This window comes from Emydura macquarii, unplaced genomic scaffold (genome assembly GCF_026122565.2).
Source record: "Emydura macquarii macquarii isolate MOO-44397 ecotype Brisbane River unplaced genomic scaffold, CSIRO-AGI_Emac_v2 contig_2473, whole genome shotgun sequence".
NCBI classification, from domain to species: Eukaryota; Metazoa; Chordata; order Testudines; family Chelidae; genus Emydura; species Emydura macquarii.
The window spans coordinates 5,633,673-5,655,508 of NW_027132610.1; the positions used below are offsets into that span (position 1 = coordinate 5,633,673).

Here is a 21,836-nt window from a genome sequence, read left to right on the forward strand (position 1 = left end):
CATGCATCAGAGTGCATATGACCTTCATTACTATCAGTGCCTTCTCCCATAATTACCTCTGCCCAACTTACTGCATCGGTACCATCCACTGTTCCAATGCGAGAAGAGTTTTGATTTCCTCGGGACTTGGCAGTAGCAGAAACACCTGAATCTCCCGTTTGGTGCTGCCCCATTCTCAGTACTGAGCACCTCTCCACCTGTCTCTATGAATGCTCCACCTCTACCAAAGAGGAGGAAGACAATGGGGACTTTTTATCAGTCTCCCACATTACTGTCCAGGACTCTCCCTTCCATTATCAAGGAACCTTCTATCCTGAGACCTCTAAGGAGTCAGACTATCCTTGTGACAGACACACTCCACCCTGCTGGTATGGACACCCTCTTGCCTTATGCACCACCTCAATGGTCATATTGAGACTATTGAATGGCTTACCAACAACAATTCTCCAGGCTCCCTACTGTTTCTTGCCGGGAGAAGAACAGACAATCCCCACCAGTCTCTCTCTGTAGGGTTCCTGATCCACGAGGAGACCTTCGAGGAGGAAGTGAGATTGGATAAAGCCATCTCTACAATTTGCAACTCTGTACTCCTACAGCTAATATTTCTTCCTCCTCCCCAGATGAAACTATCATTCATGCCCCCTCCACTGTCCTTGGCCAATGATTTTAAACAGTTCCAGGACCTCATTAAAAGGATAGCAGACTTCTTGCAAATTCCACGGGAGGAGGTTAAGGAATCGCAGAATACATTATTTGACATTTTGCATACTTCATCATCTGCCCAGATCATGCTTCCTATGAATGAGGCCTTGTTAGACCCTGCAAAAATAATTTGGCATATCCCAGCCACAATACCAGCTACCTGTAAGAGAGTGGACAAAAAAATAGTATGTTCCCTCCAAGGGCTCTGAAATCTTATTTTTGCATCCCTCCTCCAACTCCTTTGTGGTTGATGCTGTGAATGAACATGGCAAACAACACCACAGTAAATCAACTCCATATGATACAGACTTCAAGTGTATTGGCTTATTTGACTGTAAATCATACTCATTGACTACCTTACAATTTAGGATTACCAACCATCAAGCCTTCATGGTGAAATACCGACTAGTTATTCAAAGTTGAATGCTTTTTTTTAGCATCTTCCAACAGACCAGAAGGAGGAAGTCCAGGCGATCATTGCAGAGGGCCAACTGCTTGCACGAACATCTCTGCAGGCCTCTCTGGATGCCACTGACACAGCTGCTTTTTCTATCTCCATGGCAGTAGTCACAAGGAGTGCCTTCTGGCTTCAGCTCCTAGGTTTTCTGAGGGAAGTCCTACCTTTTGACAGATTGAAGTTGTTTGCAGAAAAAACTGATGAATCTCTGCATACCTTAAAAGACTCTACAGCCGTTTTGTGCTCTCTGGGATTTACACCCCTGCACAAAAAATAAAGTTCAGTAAGTCCCAGATGGCACAGAGATCTTGACTAACCCAGTTTCCCGCCTCCCAGAGACATTACAAACTCCAGCATAAGAGACAACTGTTCCAGAAGGAGACCAGCTACTTCTCATGCATCAGCCTCACAACCCACAACTCTGAAATACCAATTTTGATGGGCTGGTCAAGGTGTTCAGTTGCCATCCCCACTCTTATCTGCTGCAACAATCAGCATGTCTCCCTTGCTTCAGCAACTGCCTCGCTCATTTCTGGAAGAATTGGAAACATATCACTATAGACAAGGTAGATTAGGGATCATTTCAACAGGATATTCCATCCACTTTATCTTCCTCCCCCCCTCGTCCCACCCCTCATCCTTGTCCCTCTTCAGGGACCCTCTGATGAACATTTTTTGTGACAGGAAATTGACTCCTGAATCTAGGTACTGTAGAACCAGTTTCCACACAACACAGAGGGAAGAGATTTTATTCCAGGTTACGAAAAAGAATGGCAGTTGGAGACCTATTCTTGATCTATGGTTACTCAACAGATTTAGCAGTTCAATATGGTTGCTCTTGCTGTAGTAATTCCATCACTGGACCACGGGGATTGGTTCTTGGCCCTCAACTTTCAAGTTGCGATCCACCCCTCCCCACAGAAGTTTCCTACACTTCAATCTGGGTCAAGAGCACTTTCAGTACACGGTGCTCCAGTTCAGTCTTTTGTATGCACCGAGAGTGTTCTCAAAATTTCTCGCTCTAGTAATGGCTCATCTTCACAAACAAGAATCTCTGATTTTCCCATACCATGATGAGTACCTGCTCAACAGGCAATCCTTCAATAAAGCAAATACTATACTGTGCCTGTACTGCATCATAAAGGTCGGCACATCTGGGTTTCCTGTCCCCAACTCTACTTGCCATGTGAGGAGCAGCCACTTACAGGTAGAAGGTGAAGACACTGAGGTTCACAGACCCTGCTGCCAGCTTAAGGCAGCCTGACTGAAGCATGCAGAGCAGAAGCACTCTCCCTCCCCATGAGAAGGGGGACAAGCTTACAAGCTCAGTCTGAGGAGGCTGAGCCTGGGAAAGACAGAGCTGCTGCTACTGCAGCCAAATCCTGGCCTGGAGTGGGAGCCAAATGCTGCATTCTGGAAAAGTTTTAAAGGGCCACAGCCAGTGCACCAATGTGGCCCAAACTTTGCCCATGGCTGCACTCCTGGGTCATGGCTGCCCCTCTGGGAGTGCAAAGGACAGGGAGGGAGGGGCGGGTGCTGGCAACGGGCTTGCACCAACCCTCTGCCACATGCTGCCTCTGGAGCCTGGCGAGCAGTGCACAGAGCAGAGTGAGTCTTGGGGAGACGCAGCTGAGGGCTGAAGCTTGTAGTGCCAAGGGTGCAGGGCAGGGCAGGGCAGGGCAGGGCAGGGCGGCCCCCCCCCCCCAGTTCAGTCCAAAGGCAAGAAACAGGAATAGTGCAGGGAGCTGCTTGTAAAGCAGGTAATGCTGCCAGGTGCCACTTTTGCAGAGATCTTTCCCAGCCTCAGCTGGAAAACACTGACTGGAGGGTACTGTACCATAATGTTTTGTTCAGAGTTACGAACAACCTCCATTCCTGAAGTGTTTGTATCTTTGAAGTTCTACTGTACTAGATTACATCATAGAGCTAAAAATGACAGGATTATCTTTAAACTCCATAAAAGTGTATTTGGCAGCTATTGTGGTCTTCTATCCTGAAGTAGAGGGTTGTTTCCATCTTTACTCATCCTACAATAAGGAGGTTTTTCAAAATACTGGACAACTTCTTCCCACAAATCAGTTGCCCTACACTGGCATGGGACCTCAACTTGGTACTCAGATGTCTTAAGAGGCCTCTCTTTGAATCTGTAGCCACCTGCTGCTCCCTTCTACACCTGTCTATGAAAAACTACATTTCTAGTAAGCATTATTTCTGCTCAAAAAGTGGGTAAGATAGGAGCTCTGATGGCATACCTCCCCACACAGTCTTCTTTAAGAATAAGGTCACGCTACAACCGCATCTCCAGTTCCTACCAAAGATATGTTCAGACTTCCACATAAATCAACCTATCCACCTTCCAGTTTTCCTCCCTAAGCTACCGTGGGCTAAAGGAGATGTGACATTTCATACAGTCGATGTCAGAAGGGCATTAACCTTTTATCTAGACAAGACTAAGCCCTTTAGGAAATCTCCCAGACTGTTTCTCTCCATTGTGGACAGAACTAAAAGATCTCCGATTTTCAAGCAAAAATTCCCTAGATGGATATCTGGCTGCAGTACCTACTCACAATCTTCTACCTACCTCTAGAATATTAACTCTACTTCAGTAGCCTTTCTTAAGAACTTTTCCATGAGAGAAATATGTAGAGCCGCAACTTGGACGTCCATTCATATTTGCTGAATGCTATGTAGTCACTCATACCTCAGCTTCTGATACCATATTTGGCTCTACAGTTCTGTCTTCATTCAGTCTTAGACTCAACTCCGAAGCCTCACCCCTCAGTAGAGAGAACTGCTCAATAGTCACCTAGAGTTGAGCACCCATAGGGACACTATCCAAAGAAGAGGTTACTCACTCTATGCAGTAATTGTGGTTCTGCAACATGTCCCCCTAGAGTGTCACCTAGACACCTAGAGTGAGGCAGCAGTACACAAGAAACACAGATGCCAAGGGAACTCTGATTACAAAAACTTAGGCACCGAATGAGTTTCAATGTAATCAGGGTTCAATGAATTGCAGAGGAGCCTAAAACTGGAACTTAAGCTCCTGAATCCCAGACTTAGGTGCCTAAGTACCTTTCTGTATCCAGTTATTGCCTAACTCCTATTAATGTCAACAGGATTTAGACACTTAAATATCTTTGAGGATCTGGGTCTAAGCACCTGTCAATTTTGAAAATGGGACTTACTAGCCTAAATCATTTAGATGCTTCTGAAAACTTAACCCCTTAAACTCTGTTACTGCTACCTGTAACAAAATCATTTATCCTGATTTCTCCCATATAGCTTTTGCTTGATGCTGAAACTGTGCGACTGCTCAAACTGCCTGAAGGGACAAGGGGTGGATCTGAAAGTTCTCAGGAACTCTATGAGATCTGTGTTTGTCCAGATGGAAAGCTTTACTTGTCAGCAGCTGGTCAGTATTCAACTTGCCAGGAATACAGTCATGTCTGTCAATAAAACACCTACCTATGCCACATTTTCTCTGGCTATTCTCAATGAATTTTATATTGTTTTGTAACAGGTCATTATTGATAGCAGTTTCCAGGATTTTAAAAACAATCACCATAATCTGGGAAACAAATTTGTATCCAGAATTCTAGATAGTAAGGGAAAAGAAGCAAAAGAGCACAATTACAAATTTTAACTTCAACAGAAGCATTTGAGCTTCAAATGAGCCAAACTAAATGTTCTGTCAGTGACATTTGGAAGTCAGCCATATAGTGAATTAAAAGTATTTATTTGCACCACTGAACAATTATTCAGTCAATTGATTATGAAATTGTTTCCTTGCTCTATGCTTTTCTCTTAATACATGTAAACATTTGCTCGTAATACAAATTGCATTAGTGTGTGAAATTCAATTTAAGGAACTACTTGAAATATTTGATAAGATGATAAGACAAAAGCATTGTTTGGTGATTCAGATAGTGCCAGCAAATGGTCTATGCAATTTTGTTCTTGCAATAAATCAAACATGAAGGCTGTGTTTTTTGTATGAGGCCTGTGCAAAATGTGTTAAACTGCTAAAATCCTTTGTTTCTAGTTTGGCAAAGCATATGTAGATTTGCTTATTACTGGGATTCATGAAAAAAATCACAATAATTAATACAAAATCTGCAATGTTACTGATTTATAACATTCTTTGTCATCAGAGTTGGATATACTAGCATATTTCTTTTTTGTATAGTTAATTCCAACAATAGCTCCTTATACTTCATAGACCATAATACTCACTTGAAAGCCTTTTTAGCTTTTACAATGTGATTGTTTAATTGCCATTGGGAAATTTGCTCTGTTCTTGGCTACATGCCACCTGGACTATTAAAAAAAAAAAAAATCTTAAAAGATGGTTCCAGCTTCCTCAAATACATGAGGCTATTTGGTAGATAGAAAAAGTTCCTCTTCCTGCATCCATGAGACAGCTACATGTAGACCCCTTCCCCAATGAAGAGCTCTACTGAAGCCAATAATACCCACTTGCACACATCTGGAGTGTAGGATTTGGGACTTAATGGTCTATTTAGACCTTATAGGGTCTTAGGGACAGAGCCTCAAAGGTATTTAGGTGCCTAACTTCCATTGATGTCAATAGGAATTAGGGGAGGGATCCATGAAAATACTCAGGCACCTGAGTCCCTATTTTAGGCCCCTGAGTCCCCATGGAACCACAAAACTTCCACCAAATCCTGTAAGTATCTACATTCTCTTAGCACCTAGGTTTTCCAGAGTAAAACTTCCCTCAGTGCATATGTTTCTGCCTCTGGGCATGAGCACTGCTGCCTCCCTCTAAGCATCCACACACCTATCTCCCACCCATGCCCCAGAGCAATTCATGAAATGGGACAATACGCATGTGGGGGCCTTATGTGGTAAGAGTGCTCAGAGGGCACCTAACAATTCGATGCCCATTCAAAATCTGCGTCCCTTAAAACTGTTAGCCCAGCAGTTAAAGCACTCATCTGGATGGGGAGACCCAGGTTCAAGGCCGACCTCCCTCTGTGAGAGGAGAGGGGAAGGATTTAAACAGGGTTGTCCCACATCTGAGAGCTCTCCAAGCACTGGGATGTGGGCTACCTCAGGCTCTCCTGCTGAAGCGATCCCACTTAGGAGAAATAATGAAAGAGGTGTTGGAGGAGGGGGATGCCCACCACCAGGTGGGTGCCCTAACCACTGGCTTCTCGCTCTCTCTGGCCCAATGACGATTCCAATGAGAGTAAATACTTAGTAATTGGGCTGGTAAGAGAGAGTGCCAGAGGATGACTTTATAGCCCAGGGCTTAGGGCATCCAGGTGAGAGAGCCTGGGTAAACGCCCCCTGCTCCAATCATTCATTCACTGTTCATTGTTCCACTGACATCAGAAGCTCTGTGGTTAAACAACTCTTCAGATGTAGAATACTCCAGTTTAAATTATTTTTCCCCCTCCAGAGTAAAAGTTATGAGGTGGGCACCACCTCCTCCTCCTCTGGCCATTTTGTGTGGCGTGAAGCATGTGCCTAAATCAAGCCCACAAGAAACACTGTAGGTGCCTAAGAAATCCAATTCCTGCTGGTAGGTGCCTGTTCATGACTCACTGATCAGAGCTAAGCACCTATCTCTGAGCGAGATCTGGGGCTTAGCACACACTGCTCGCCCACTGGCTAGCTTAGGCAGCTCCCTGCTTGGCTTTTGAGGAGTGCATCATTAGACCTGTCGCTCCCTATGCCTTAAGGGAGGCTAGGTGCCTAACTTGGCTTTGTGGAGCCAGTGGTATGCCTGGCTTTTCTGAGCACGTAAACGTTTAGTGCCATGCCACTCAGGGTATGTCTACACTGCTGGGGCAGTGCCGGTGCTGCAGGATTGATGCAGTGGGATCAATTGAGCCAGCAGTGGAGATCTGCTCAGTCGATCCCGGAAGTGCTCTCCAGTTGACGCCGAAAATCCACCCTCCCCCCCGAAAAGCATAAGGCTGCGTCGACCAGAGGGCATTTCTCATCAGCGCAGCGAAGACACCACGGTAAGGGAAAGTTAATAAGGCAATGGGCGTTACACAAGCTATACTAAGTAGCTTGTGTATCTCCTGTTGACAGCTGCCGGCAGTGTAAACCAGGCCTCAGTGTTGCAATGCCTAAGTCCCTTCATGGAGCCCATCTTAGGGCTGGTTCACATTTACCGCACGATTTGGCGGCAGTCGACGGGAGTTACGCAAACTATGCAGAATAGTTTGCGTAACTGATGTCAACCGCTCTGCTTCCCTTCTGCGCGCTGTTCTCACTGTGCTGAGCCGACGGGAACAGCATTCCCGTCAGCTCAGAGCTATGCTACTTGAGGGGGTGGACATACTCAGTCAACTTCCTGATCGATTGAACAGGTCTCACTGATCGCTCAATCAATCAAGAAAGATTGATCTGGCGGCAGCAATTTTGCCGCCGTCAGTCTGAACATAGCCTTAGATGCCTAATACCTTTGAGGCTCGGGGCCTTAGCCCCATTAATGCTATTTTTTTATTCATTATTTCTTATTTTGGAGCACTTTTCACTGTACCAGCTTTATGCTTACAGAATCACTTCAGACAACTTATTAAGCTACACAAACCCACCTACAGGAAGACCATCAAAACAACTGACCTATTGTTAAGGATTAAGCACTAACACAAAATAGGCATAGCTAGACCAGCTACAGAAAGGGGGTCTCAAACTGGGGGCAGAGGGGTCATGACCCCCCCCTGAGGGAGCGCAAGGTTATTATGGCGGAGTCATGAGCTGTCAGTTCCTGTGCATGCCAGTAAGGGTGGCATGGCATGGGGGTGGGGGCGTCATCACTTTTTTTTTTTGGGGGGGGGGGGGGAAGAGTTGTCAAAGCCTAACATATTTTAAAGGGGGAGCCCAGCAAAAAAAAATTGAGCTACCATCTTACATCACTGTCTGAAATATACTAGTTTGGCACTGGGTGGAAAACTTCAGCATAGGCAGCATTAATTAGTAACTCTACTTGGTTGAAGCATCAAAGAAAACAAATTTGTGAGGTAGCTGCTCTCAACTGAAAAAGCCCAAGTGGTTGTGTTTAAATCTGGAAACTGACAGGAAAAGCTCCCTGCTGCTTATTGCTGCTCAGTGCAGTAAAGTCCTAGGTGGCCTCCAGCAAGCTTGGCTTAAATTCTGCAGCAAGGAACCTAGATTCTGCAGTACTCGCCTTGCAAATGCTTCAAAAATATTAAAATGGAGATTTTTTTTATTGAATTAGAAAATGAATAATACAATCAGACCAGTAGTCTGTGTTAAATTAGAATTAAACTATGCTATCATACTTGTATGCCCCCTTTTCCTTCCCCTTTCCTATACTAGCAGAGTTCCTCAACATCTTTAATACATTTTCCTCACAACAACCCTGCAAGGTCGGAAAGGGCTACTATCCCCATGTTTATGAATGGGAAACTGAGGCACAGAGAAACAGGATGAATTACCCAAGGTCACACAGGAAGCCTGTGGTGCAGCAAGGAAATGAAGCCAGGTATCCTGACACCCATGCTGGTGCCCTAACCACTGAACCAGCATTCCTTGCTGATGTGTCTATGTTTTAATTTTCATTAAAATGCTGTAGAATTTTGCATTGAAAATACATAGCTGTCTTACGGACGTTGTAAGAGGAAATGTACAGGTTTGGCATGGGGTAGGGGACAGCTGGTACTTTTGCCACCTGGGAAGGTAAAGGAAGTGGTTGCAGATCGTCAGAATGGAAAGACAGACTGAGTAGTGCCCAGAATAATAAATTCTATTGTACCTGACTTTGTATGATTAGAATGTTTTCCAGAATCACAGGTAACATGTACAGCAATTCTTATCACTGTAGGAACTTTATTAAGATTTTTGTTGTAAGGTAGAAGACAGCGAAATGGCCTATGATGGAATAAAAATGCTTATTAGAAATTTGTCTCCCTCATCACAGCCCTTTAGCATTTTTTTCTATTCTTACACAGCTTTATGCAAACAGAAACTGCAAGACTTAACTGCCAAATTGCACTGAATAAACTATACGTTTTGAAAAGTTTGTTTCTCCTTGCATGTTTACATTAGCATGAATTACTGCTAAAGTCCATTTTCCAGTGTCTGTTAACTGAAACAACCCCTCAACGTCTCTTAAATCCCTTTTTTAAACCATACAAAATATTGACTACCTAACCATAATTTTCCCCAGCATATAACCTAGAATTTGTCATCAGGCAATGTTGCCTCTAAGAAATCCTGTTTTTAACTATAATTGGTGCAAAGATACATTTGTGTTCAAGTGCTTTAGAAACAAAAAAAAGGTATCAGAGCTGCTGCACTAACTAGCCACAGATTTTTGCACCACATATGTTGGCAGTGCAGCAGAGGAAAGGTCACCCAAATCGATGGTGGGTAAGCTGCTTTGCAGAGATGGGTGGAGCTGACTGAGGAGTGTGTCACATTCATATAAACTTTAATGCGCAGATCTGATGGTCAAACTTACTGACATCCCTTGTTAACCCTGTGAACAGTTATTTAGGGTGAGGGATCTTTGTTCTGGACGCATCTATCAACGGCATACGTATGAACGACAGACGCAGATAGTCCTTCCAAAACAAATGGGGTAATTTATTGAATGACAACTTAACAAAAGCACGAGGGTCTAGACAGAGGGGTTGAACCCCGGACCCAAGTACCCAAACACAACCCGAAGGCAACTTAACCCCGCCCCAAGAGTCTTTTTGTGGCTTGATGTTACATGCTCACGGTATTTCTTCGCCCCTCCTGGCGTTGATGGTACGATCTGGTCACGTCTGCTTCAGTCCCAGGTCCGATGCTCTGGTCTCGTCTGCTTCAGTCCCAGGTCCGATGTCGTCTGCTTCGATTCCAGGTCCGAAGAGGCCTACCCACAGTAACCACAACGAGTATCCCCACACAGACTGTCACTAGAATGGACAGCACCCGTTACTAGGTGCTGTGGACCTATATAGTTTTTGGCCGATGGTTAGAGATCCAATCATAGGGCTGGGATTTTCCCGCTCTGAAAGGGTGTGCACACGGCACTATCCTTTGCACTCAGCACTATAAGCTTGTGCACACGGCACCTTAGGCTTATGCACACGGCACTTCATAGCCAGCCCTGGCCTCCGATTGGCTAGAGAGATGTTACTGGGCAGACTAGACCAACTGTCTTAGCTGACCTTTTCACCTAGGTCCCCTTGATGGACAGGGACCTACTAAGAAAAGGGGTTTCCCGCTCCTTTCCAACTGTCACTAGGCAGAATAGAGAACTTGGCTTTGTGCCAAGTGACAGTTTGTGACAGTTGCCACAGCAGGGGACAAAACCTTGTAAAACTCCATTTTGTTAAATGATCTCTATCAATTATACCAAACTATATACACAACCATACATGTACCTTAGGGTGGTTATAGGCCTACAGTTCCCCTCCTTGATGGGGAGAGGCCCAAAGGGACACTTCCCCATCACCTCTGCTTCTATACTTTGCACTTAGCATACGGGGAGCATGAGTCCATACAAAACCTTTTAACTTTCTTACCTTAACATACAAATTAAACAAAAACACCATAACTATAATTTGCACAAGACACAAAATGATAACAGGATGGAATATCATTTGCCAGATAGATAAATTTTCTGCATTGGGGGCAAGGAACTTGGTCCACCAGGAATGTGACGTAATTGTTTTTACTCTATTTAAAATTTGCTTGATTTGAGCTGTAGAATGGTGTACAGCTATATCTACTTCTTTTCCTTCATTCTTTAAGACTTCTAAGTGGGCTCTTAATTCAGGATGGAATACCAGTTGCTCTAATAAAGTCACATTTAATCCCAGCTGTACTGGTTTTAGTTCTGAGTATAGCTTATAGTGTGCATGGATGTGGACCCGTTCTACACGTGACACCTTATAATCAATATCACATCCCTTAATCATGTGTACATTACAAATACATAAATTGTGACCCTTTTTTACATTCACAGTAGTTAAACTATTTACAATAAGAGAGGTACAATGTGTTCGAATACAAAGACATGAAGCATTTACAGACACAATCAGGGATACATTGGGTGCTTTCATAATTTTGTGATGACATTTTCCCATTTGTGGATTAAAACACAAGTATTCTGGATCTTTATACTCTCCCTCACAAGTATAACCTAATCCCTTTTCACCAGTACAAGCCTGAAGATTAACGGCTTGCCATTTCTTTTCGTGAAACGTTACCCAACGTGGTATGTCTACAGGCCATATGAGTGAATCATTTATTAGAAGTCCCATAGGAATAACCGGATAGATCCACCCTTCAGTGGCTTCTTTAACAGTTAAGATAAACATTTCTAATTGGGTCCCAAAGGGATGTATTTTAAAGTGAACCAGCTTCCACCATTCCTGATGGGCTATTTCAAAGGCACTCCTCCCTTTTTGTATTAAAATTTCTCTTATTTCTGGGGCTATTACACCACTAAGACCCAATTGAATTATGGAATGAGCTGTGGTTTGAGACCATATTTGGGCTTGTTGGCATGCCATGGCCATAGATACATTACCCTGGAGAGTTCCCATAGCTTTTAGTAGGGTTTGAAAATCTTTGTGTGTCGTATCCCACCATTTGGGGAGGAAATTAGTTACCCGATGTTGTAAAAGTGACATTTTGTTTAGGGATTGTCCTAAGGGATGGTTGAGATTACTTAATTCACTTCCCAACCGTCCTACCTTTCCTCCTACAATTTCTTGATCAATGGAGTTAAGCACTCCTAATCCCGTACCGACCCCTCCTAGTACTTCTCCAATAACACTTCTTTTTGATCTCCTTTCTCCCATTATTGATTTTATCCAAGCTCCCCATCCAAAAACAAGGGTTTTAGTATAAGGTGTACATATTGGTACCATTCGATGAACCAGAATATGAAAGTCCATATCCAAATGTACCAAAGAATACCTGGGCTTAATTAATAATTTTCTTCTTAGCTGGCTCCCTAAAGTCAGAGGGCCTATATCATGAACACAAGGTTTTCCCATAACTTCTACATCCTTATACCACCGAAGTCCCAACAAACCATACACTGACCATACACCAGTTTCTGCTGCGGTTGCATTCACCTGTATAATCCCTTCACACTTCCACCTGTACGCTTCCTCCTCTCCCTGACAGTAACCGTTTTTCATTCCTGTATCCATGCCTGCATTAGAACTTTGTGTACATGAAAGAACTTTTCTTATTGTTTGTTTATATGTATATAACGTCACTAATATGGGATCATTACTAGCTGTCAAGGATACTGACACCGGAATTTTAAGGGGCCCTTCTGGGATTGCATTAGGAATAATAGCTCTTATTTTTCCACACTTATTTCGTTGTGGATTAAGTAGTTTACACGTAACATGAAGATGGAATTTAGTTATTTCTAAGGCATACCAAACGCATGGCTGGTCTTTTCTTAAATCCATCTTTTGTCCCAACACCTGTGTCAACCCAGTGGCATTGCCCGCCGGTGGAGTTCCTGTTGTGGAAGTCCAAAATAACCTGCATTGCCAATTTGTATTATATGTAACCGAAAGTTCAATGGTTCTGGCCGCTATGGCCTCTGCACTACTGTCCCCACTTGTATTGTAACATGCTGCCACTTCTCCAACCCCAAGTTGGAATCCATCTGCCTTATGTACAATCAGTAATAACATCCCTATTATAATTTTGGCCGCCATAATGTTATTAAGATGAAAACCAAAAGTACTCCTAAACAATAGAGGAGTTGTCCTTGAATCACGTTTAAATCGTAATAATTTTCTGGCTTGATCCATGGATTAGATGTGGAGTTAACCATAAGCCTTCAGAAGGGGGTCTGAAAATAAACATACAATTACTTTTTCCCTTCTGTTTTGTCTTCTATATTTCCTTTCCATTCTTTTAGTTGACTAGAGTGAAACCATTTATCCCATAACCTTCCCTTGTGATCTGTGATCCTTAATTGATATACCGTAGGACTAGCTTTGTTAATGATTTTCACTGGCCCAACCCACCTAGGGCTTAATCCATGACCTAACTCAGAGAACCATCTATACACCACTCTATCCCCAACTTGCCATTCAATACATTTTAACTTGGAACCCAATCTACCATCCATTGCCTGAATATTCTTACCCAATTGGTGCGCAACCCTTTGCTGTACCTCATAAATTCTATTTAATACCTTTTGGACCCAATCACTCATTTTTATATGTGGTTGAAACTCATCAGGTGGTACCCCTCCTTGTACCCACCATAACTCAGGAGTTCGCATTTTCCGTCCGGTAAAGACCTCGTGGGGCGTAAACCCATGAGCTCCCACAGTGGAACGAAAAGCCATTAATATTAAGGGTAGTTGAACATCCCAATTTTTACCTGAGTTACACACCACCTTTCTTAAAGAGGCTTTCAGGGTTCTATTGGTTCTTTTGACCAACCCAGAAGATTGGGGATGGCCTGCAATATGCAACTTCCAATTAATACCCAGTGCTGTACTTAGGTGTTTAATGGTTTCCCCGATAAAATGGGGGCCCTGATCAGAGTCAATTTGGTGTGGTAACCCATAACGTGAGAATGCTTCATTTAATAACTTTTTGGCTGTGGTTATTGCGGTATTATTGCGAGTGGGGTAAACCTCTATCCATTTACTAAAGCTGTCTATTACCACAAGTGCATATTTCATACCTCGTCCGGTAGTTGGTAATGGCCCAATATAATCTATTTGAATACGATGCCAGGGTCCTACTATTGGTTGGTGTTTTAGAGGACCCTTCAGTACCTTGGGATCTGGATTATTCACTACACACTGTAAACAGTTATCAGAAACCTGTTGTATATCTTTAGTCATCCCTGGCCACCATGCTATTTCCCTAACTCTAGCTAATACCTTGTCTGGCCCAAAATGTCCTTGGTTATGTGCCAACTGTACAAGTTCTTTTCTAAGACACTGAGGTAAAACTACCACTGGTATTTCTTGATTAGAGGATTTTGCCATAATCAAACCTTCTGGAGATGTATAGATAGTCCATTCTTTGCAACTTTGTTTTTGCAATAATTCTTGTACCTGTGGATCCTTTTCCTGCAAGGTGAGTATATCAGGTAAGTCTATGTCACCTTTACATTGATTTCTAGTTTTCACTGGATTAATAGGACTTTTCCTTTTCCACAAGTGTTCATTTCCTAAAAGGGCAGCTTCTTTTGCCAATTTATCAGCTTTTTCATTGAGGCTGGAAAAAGGAGTTTTTGATTTTGTATGTGCCTTTACTTTACATAACCATGTTTTAGCTTGTCGTTGTATAGCTAAGTCCCATGCATATTTTAAATGTTGATGGTGGGCAACGAGCTTTCCATCTCCCGTTTTCATGTTACGCTGTAACCATACTGGCATCCAATCAATTAAAGCCTGTAATGTCCATCCAGAGTCTGTTATTATAATGACAGGGAAATCCTTATCTGTTTGTTCCAACACAGCAGCTATAGCGATTACTTCTGCTGCTTGAGCCGATGCTGGCCTTACAATTCCTTGGATACAATCCTCTGATCCCATTTTAGCTGCTGCATACCCTGCTACCGGTTTTCCCTCTTTATAATAGCTGCTTCCATCTGTTGCCCATACTATAACATTTTCCAAAGGCGCATCCTTTTCCTTCACTACGGTAAATGGGGACTTAATTTCACATATGGGTTCTTCAGGCAAGGGACATTCGTGATCTTGTCCTTTAATGGTTAAAGCATAGGGTGCAAGACCATTTTGTGTTGGCTGCTCTGTATGAATGTCTCTGTTAACTAATGCCAACGTCCAGCCTGCTAAACGAGGGTTAGATATTCGTCCCTGATTAATCTTGCCTGTAAGCACATATTTAGTTGGTGTATGCTTTGTTCTTAGCATTACAGGAGATAGTCCAATTAGATACTCCCAGTGATTCAAAGCCCAAACCAAAGCCAATACCTCTTTTTCACAGGATGTAAACTGTTTCTCTACCTCTGACAAACTTTTAGATCCATAGGCGATGATCCTTTCCCCTGTGCCATGATTTTGTGACAATATGGCACTAATATCCGTTTTTGTGGCAGCCAATTGAAGCAGGTATGGTTTATCCTCCTGTGGATATGCTAAAGCAGGAGCTTTCATTAACGCAGTCTTTAGAGCTACAAACGCTTCTTGTTGCTCACTTCCCCATTGCCACTCTTCTCCCTTCTTTAACAATTTATACAGAGGTTTTGCCAGTGCTGCATATCTTTCTATGAACTCCCTTGAAAAGCCTGTAAGTCCCAAGAAGGATCTTAACGCATTTAAATCCTGTGGTGCTGGAAGCTTGCATATTAAGTCTATTATTTGCTGATTGGGACTCCTGCCCTCTGTTCCCAATGTCACTCCCAGGTATACAACCTCCTGTTTGCATAGCTGTGCCTTTACAGGGTTAATCAGAAATCCTGCCTCTTTAATTTTTTCCAGTACATGTCCTAGTATATTTAGGTTTTGTTCTTTTGTTTCTGTGGCCAGTAAAATGTCATCAACATAAGAGATGACTTTATCCTGATGTGGTGATTCTTTCCATATTTTAGCTACCTCTTGATGGCAGATACTTGGGCTATTATGATACCCTTGTGGTAATCTTGAGAAAGTTAGCTGTCTGTTGTTAAAGGTAAATGCTAACTTATACCAGCTTTCCTTTTTCACAGGTATACTGAAAAAGGCATTACTTAAATCTAATACAGAAAACCACTTAGCTCCTCCTGCAATTTTGGCCATTACTTCTGGGTATTTTGCTACAATTGGAGCCATTCTTGGGGTGACTCTGTTTAATTCTCTATAGTCCACGGTTAACCTCCAGGTGGTTCCATCTGCCTTTTTAACGGGCCATATGGGTGCATTACACGGACTTTGTGTTTCAACTAACACCCCTTGGTCCATAAGTGCAGTGATTGTCTTCTGTAAACTTTCCTCCGCTTGTATGGGATATTTATATTGCCTCTGAGGCCTAGGATCAGGTCCCTTAATTTCCACTTCAGTGTGGGTCTTACCACATTGCGCTTTGTTAGTGGCAAAGACTGCAAGATGTTTTTCGGTGACTTGTTTTACTGCAGGCTCCCAATTTGGAATTTGCAAATCATCTGGGGCTTTTATTGCAGCTACCCGGTGTGAGGCAGGCACACTGACAGGCAATGCTCCTTCTTCTTCTTGTCCCCACAATTGTGCATTGGCAAAATCCACTACTGCTCCCAGTTTCCCTAGTATATCCATTCCTATTATTCCTATTTCATCATCTAAAGGTAATAATCCAAATGAAGCCACAACATTTATAACTCCTATTTGGCACTTTAAATCTTTGGTAAAAGGAACTAAACATTTATCTCCTGTAAATGCTTCTAATTCTCCCCATCTTTTTACAGGCCATATTTTCTGCTTTACTTTATACGTATCACTAACTATTGAGACAGCCGCCCCCGTATCGACCAGCATTTTACTTGTATATACCCCAAATCGCCCCTCCAGTCTAGCTATTACGACTGGGCGCCCCCACTGGTCGGGTTTTAGTGGTGCTATTTCTTTTAGGGACGCCAGGGGGACTGGGCACCATCATTGTGGTTTAGGTCGATTATACAAATCCTTCCCCATTCTATCCCAGCCTTGGTGTTTGGTCAGCAGCCTAAGCAACTCCTCAGTTGGTAACCCATCAATATCTTCCCTTTTCTCATAGCGCACCAATCTATTCCATATAGAATTTCTAAACATGCGTGCTTCCTCATCTACCCATTCTAGTTTTGGCAGGGCCTTTCTACTCTCTCTCTCTTCTTGCATCACTGATACTCGCGCAGGTTTTCTACGATAGGGGTCGTCTAGTCTCCTATCAGTACCATAAGCTCTTTTTCCTAACCCCTCCTTATTTTTATCCTGCTCCTCCCTACCATAATTACGGCCTGCTGGCTGTGTTCTTGCCGAGCCATATGTCTCTGTATGCCAATTACGACCTGCTGGTTGTGTACGTGCACAGCCATATGCCTCCGCATGTAACTCATACACATTCCTGATTTTCTCCTCTATTTCAGGTAGGGTATAATCTAGGGGGTCAAGTGGTCCCAAAGCAATTTTTAACAATGGTGTTAATCCCCTTATAACTTCTTCCCTGTACCCAGGTGTGTCCACTATATTTGCCCCTGACATTTTATATAATATTTTCTTTCTTAACATATATGGTTCAGGGCGCTCATGGGGACGCTGTTTTTCACCGTAATATAACCCCACTATACTTTGACCAGGTCTATAAAATTGCAGGACTCTTTTTAACATTTCTTCTAGATCTCTAATAGTACCGAGTTGGATGTCACTGGGCAAACTTGAAAATTCCTCAGCTGACATGCACTCGCGGATCAGGGCCACCACATCATCCACCTTAAGATACGCTGTTTCTCCCACCCGTGCAATCCAATCAATTACAGTACCCCGGCTCAATGGGCCAATTGTTTTCCCCATTGCCCTGGCCTGTTCAGGTGTGTAACTTTTAACCTCCTGTCTTATTTCATTAGGTACATTAGGTCTTCTTATAATAGTTGTTGTTACCGGATTTACAGGAACCGAGGGTTGATACATTGAACCTTGCATTGCATTCACATTAACATTAACATTTTCATTTACATTTATCATTTCGTTCCCATAGGGTTGGGGTACACCCCCCACAGACCCTAAGTTATTTGAAAACTTTTCACTACCTTCCCCTGCACATACAGGACTTAAAGAGTTACAATTCCCCTCCTGCATCCATATACAATCAGGATTTATTGGGGTCGAGGATCTAACTCCCCCCCCCGCGAGTAAAGGGCTTTCCTCCCCTGGAGCCGACGGATAAGTTGCGGGTTTTGTCTCCCACAATTCAGGCACCCCGAAATCTGATTCATCAGAGCTTACCCCCTCTCCCTCGCTAAAATAGACGCGCTTTGGCCTACTGATGCTACGTCTATTTTGTGATTTACTTTTGGCTTTACCCTGCAGTAGCCCCCTGGCTTCCTGCAACTCTAACTGAACCTGGGCAAGCTTTTTCTCGCACCCTGTATGATCTGCCCCTTTCTTTCCCTCCTTTAACTCCCGAACCAATTTTTTTACTGCTGCTGTGGAGTCTTCTAGTTCTTGGGTCACCTTAAGAACCTTACGGTCTTTTTCCTTCAATGCAGTTTTAATCTCTGCAACTTTTCCCTCTAATCTTTCAATTTGTTTTATCTGCACCATATCTCGCACCGCGTTGTTTTCCTCTATTCTGCGACGTTCTGCAGCCACATTTTCCCGCTCAACCACCATTTCCCGCACTCGGGCCTCACAAGCCTGTAGGGCAGTGGCTCCCGTGCACATTTGGGCAGCTAGTCTTTGGTTGTTACTCTCTAGTTCCCGTGCAACCGTATACAACCCATATAACATCGCCCTTTTCTTAGATCTTCTAGATTTTGACCCACTAAAGGCTTCCCACAGAGATCTAAACTCATCTAATGGCTTCTCCCCAAAGGTTTCACCTTCCCACACATTCGGTCCCTTGGCAAGATCAATAAGTTCACGCTCCAACACATCTTTATTGTTGCTGCTTGTTCTGGCCATCCTGGATCCTTCGATTGCAGAGTTGGGGTACACCCCCTACGGACTCTGTTCTCCCACTACAAGCTTCCTTGAGCTTGAACACTTTAACTGTACCTCGCGGCGTTCACCAACCGCGGATTCCAACCGAGTCTAGCCTTTGGGCTCAGACCGGCTTCTAGGCGTCTTGCCTAGCCTTGCACCCTTGTGCTTTTTACAGGTCCCCACGGAAGCTAGTCCTCCGCTAACCCAACCTTTACCTATGCCAGGCAGGATTTGAGGCCTAGCCTCCTACAGAGCCGTTGCTGGGAGCTCCCTCCACCAGCCGTACTCTTCCTCCTGGGCGTCAGATCCCCGATGGACCAATCGAGGAGGCACCTGAACGTTCCTCCCGGTGTTAGCTTCCCCGAGTGGGTACTGCTAACTGAGGTAACCTATTAACGTTGCCCCGCCTAGTGTGGCAACGGGCCTTTATTCAATATATGACAGTGTGTGCCAGTAAAACCTCAAGCGTCCCTGCGGTTTCACTGGGTGGTGTAGCAGTATGGGTGCCAATACTCAATGGAGTCGCAGACTCAAGATAACAATACCCCTGCGGTAGGACGGTAGTGCCCTGTCACCAAGTTGATCAGGCTTGGATCAAATTCACTGAACCCTCCCTCGCAGCAGTGGCTGCTTCTAGACTCCGTACCGTGCCAAATAACAAATGGTGTAAAACGGAAAGGACTCCTGGCCAACGTTTAACGTGCTAACCAGTATGTCCCGTCGTGGTCGCCAAATCTGTTAACCCTGTGAACAGTTATTTAGGGTGAGGGATCTTTGTTCTGGACGCATCTATCAACGGCATACGTATGAACGACAGACGCAGATAGTCCTTCCAAAACAAATGGGGTAATTTATTGAATGACAACTTAACAAAAGCACGAGGGTCTAGACAGAGGGGTTGAACCCCGGACCCAAGTACCCAAACACAACCCGAAGGCAACTTAACCCCGCCCCAAGAGTCTTTTTGTGGCTTGATGTTACACGCTCACGGTATTTCTTCGCCCCTCCTGGCGTTGATGGTACGATCTGGTCACGTCTGCTTCAGTCCCAGGTCCGATGCTCTGGTCTCGTCTGCTTCAGTCCCAGGTCCGATGTCGTCTGCTTCGATTCCAGGTCCGAAGAGGCCTACCCACAGTAACCACAACGAGTATCCCCACACAGACTGTCACTAGAATGGACAGCACCCGTTACTAGGTGCTGTGGACCTATATAGTTTTTGGCCGATGGTTAGAGATCCAATCATAGGGCTGGGATTTTCCCGCTCTGAAAGGGTGTGCACACGGCACTATCCTTTGCACTCAGCACTATAAGCTTGTGCACACGGCACCTTAGGCTTATGCACACGGCACTTCATAGCCAGCCCTGGCCTCCGATTGGCTAGAGAGATGTTACTGGGCAGACTAGACCAACTGTCTTAGCTGACCTTTTCACCTAGGTCCCCTTGATGGACAGGGACCTACTAAGAAAAGGGGTTTCCCGCTCCTTTCCAACTGTCACTAGGCAGAATAGAGAACTTGGCTTTGTGCCAAGTGACAGTTTGTGACAGTTGCCACAGCAGGGGACAAAACCTTGTAAAACTCCATTTTGTTAAATGATCTCTATCAATTATACCAAACTATATACATAACCATACATGTACCTTAGGGTGGTTATAGGCCTACACCCTGAGACTCCTCTCCCTGCTGGGCAGAAACCTCTAGCCCCACCACCCTGCCGCAGAGCAGAAGCTCTGAGCTCCTCACCCAGGTATAGTAGACAGAGACTGGGGGGAGCGGCATTGGGGTCTCTGCGAGCCACACTTTACCTGTAAAAGAGCAGCATGCGGCTCACGAGCCACAGTTTGGCCACCACCCGCATATGGCCATGCTCATGGTTAAATATGTTAATCCTACATCTTGTTGAAAGTGATATTGCTATGTTAAACATCCAATGTCTTTTTAAAACCAGATTTATTTTGGTTACTTAGTTTTCAGAGTATTAAAAATTAAAAATTTTAAATATCTACTTTAATTTTCACACTGTATGCTGTTTATTTACTTTTTATAGTATTCACTTTGCACAATGCTGGTTTAGCAGTTATCAAGCTAAGACCAAGCAATACAACATTTAAAACCTGGCATTTCAATCAGTGTAGTTCTGGATTCTCAGTGATACTATAACTTTGCTTAAAAAACCACCCAACAATGGAAAAAAGCTGAGTACCACTCACTCCTGCAGCATATAAACAAGATTCAGGAGAGATTAGGTTGCAAATATTGCAAGGGATGTTACTTCTTTAAAAACAAAGTCTTTCCATAGAAATTTTTATATATTTCATGGAACATTTATAATTATATCAGATTATGTAAAAAAAATAAGCCATAAATCTTTTACACATACTATTGCTGTGGTATGATATGAAAACTTGGAGGAGTCACATGAGTGAATATTTCACTTGTGCTCTGCCAACCCTATTCCTGAAGTTCAGTCAACTACTAAAAGTATGATTCCTATGGATTCTGTAACAATCATCCCATCCTAGCCTAAGCTCCTTACAGCTCTTACTCTTTTGGGGGACTGAGGCGGAGGATACATTTCTGAAGTTTATTTTACTTCTAGGAAGGAGATGAATAGTGCACACTCCTGGCTGCACCATAGGATTTGGATTGTGCAGTGCGTAGGCCCACCTGTCATGCCTATTTCTGCATGACATTCCCATTGTTCATTTCCACAGAAGTCTCCAAAGAGCCACCACATACGGCTTTTCCAGAGTTTACATGCAAAAGTTCGTCAGGAAAGATTATGTCATTCCTACACTTCTCTCAGTTTTTGGTAGAACCAATCAAGAATGAGGAAGTAAACCAACATTTTTCCCCAGATAAGGATGCAAAATGCACCTGTGCAGTCAGTTTTTCTGCTGGGTTGCCTTCCTGCACAGTAACTAGTGCAGCATTTTGACTACTTTTAGGCCTTATGAGGAGGTATTATTTAGGATTAGTGGAATGAGATAGGCACCAAACCCAAACAAAAAGCAATGCAGACTTTCAAGTAAGACACCCATGATTTATTAATATAGTACCATATTAATAAATACTGTGCCATATT

The 21,836-nt window shown here is 43.6% G+C and overlaps 1 protein-coding gene across 4 annotated transcripts in view; it reads left to right on the forward strand.

Moving 5' to 3' along the window:
* Positions 1-7,913, forward strand: part of SGCG (sarcoglycan gamma) — a 150,469-nt gene extending 142,556 nt beyond the window's left edge. For all 4 annotated transcript variants that reach the window (XM_067562868.1, XM_067562869.1, XM_067562870.1 and 1 more), the window contains exon 8: positions 4,445-7,913. In XM_067562868.1, the coding sequence (XP_067418969.1) occupies positions 4,445-4,618 (174 nt within the window). In that variant the 3' untranslated portion in view covers positions 4,619-7,913. The remainder of the gene's footprint in view (positions 1-4,444) is intronic.
* The last annotated feature ends 13,923 nt before the right edge of the window (positions 7,914-21,836 follow it).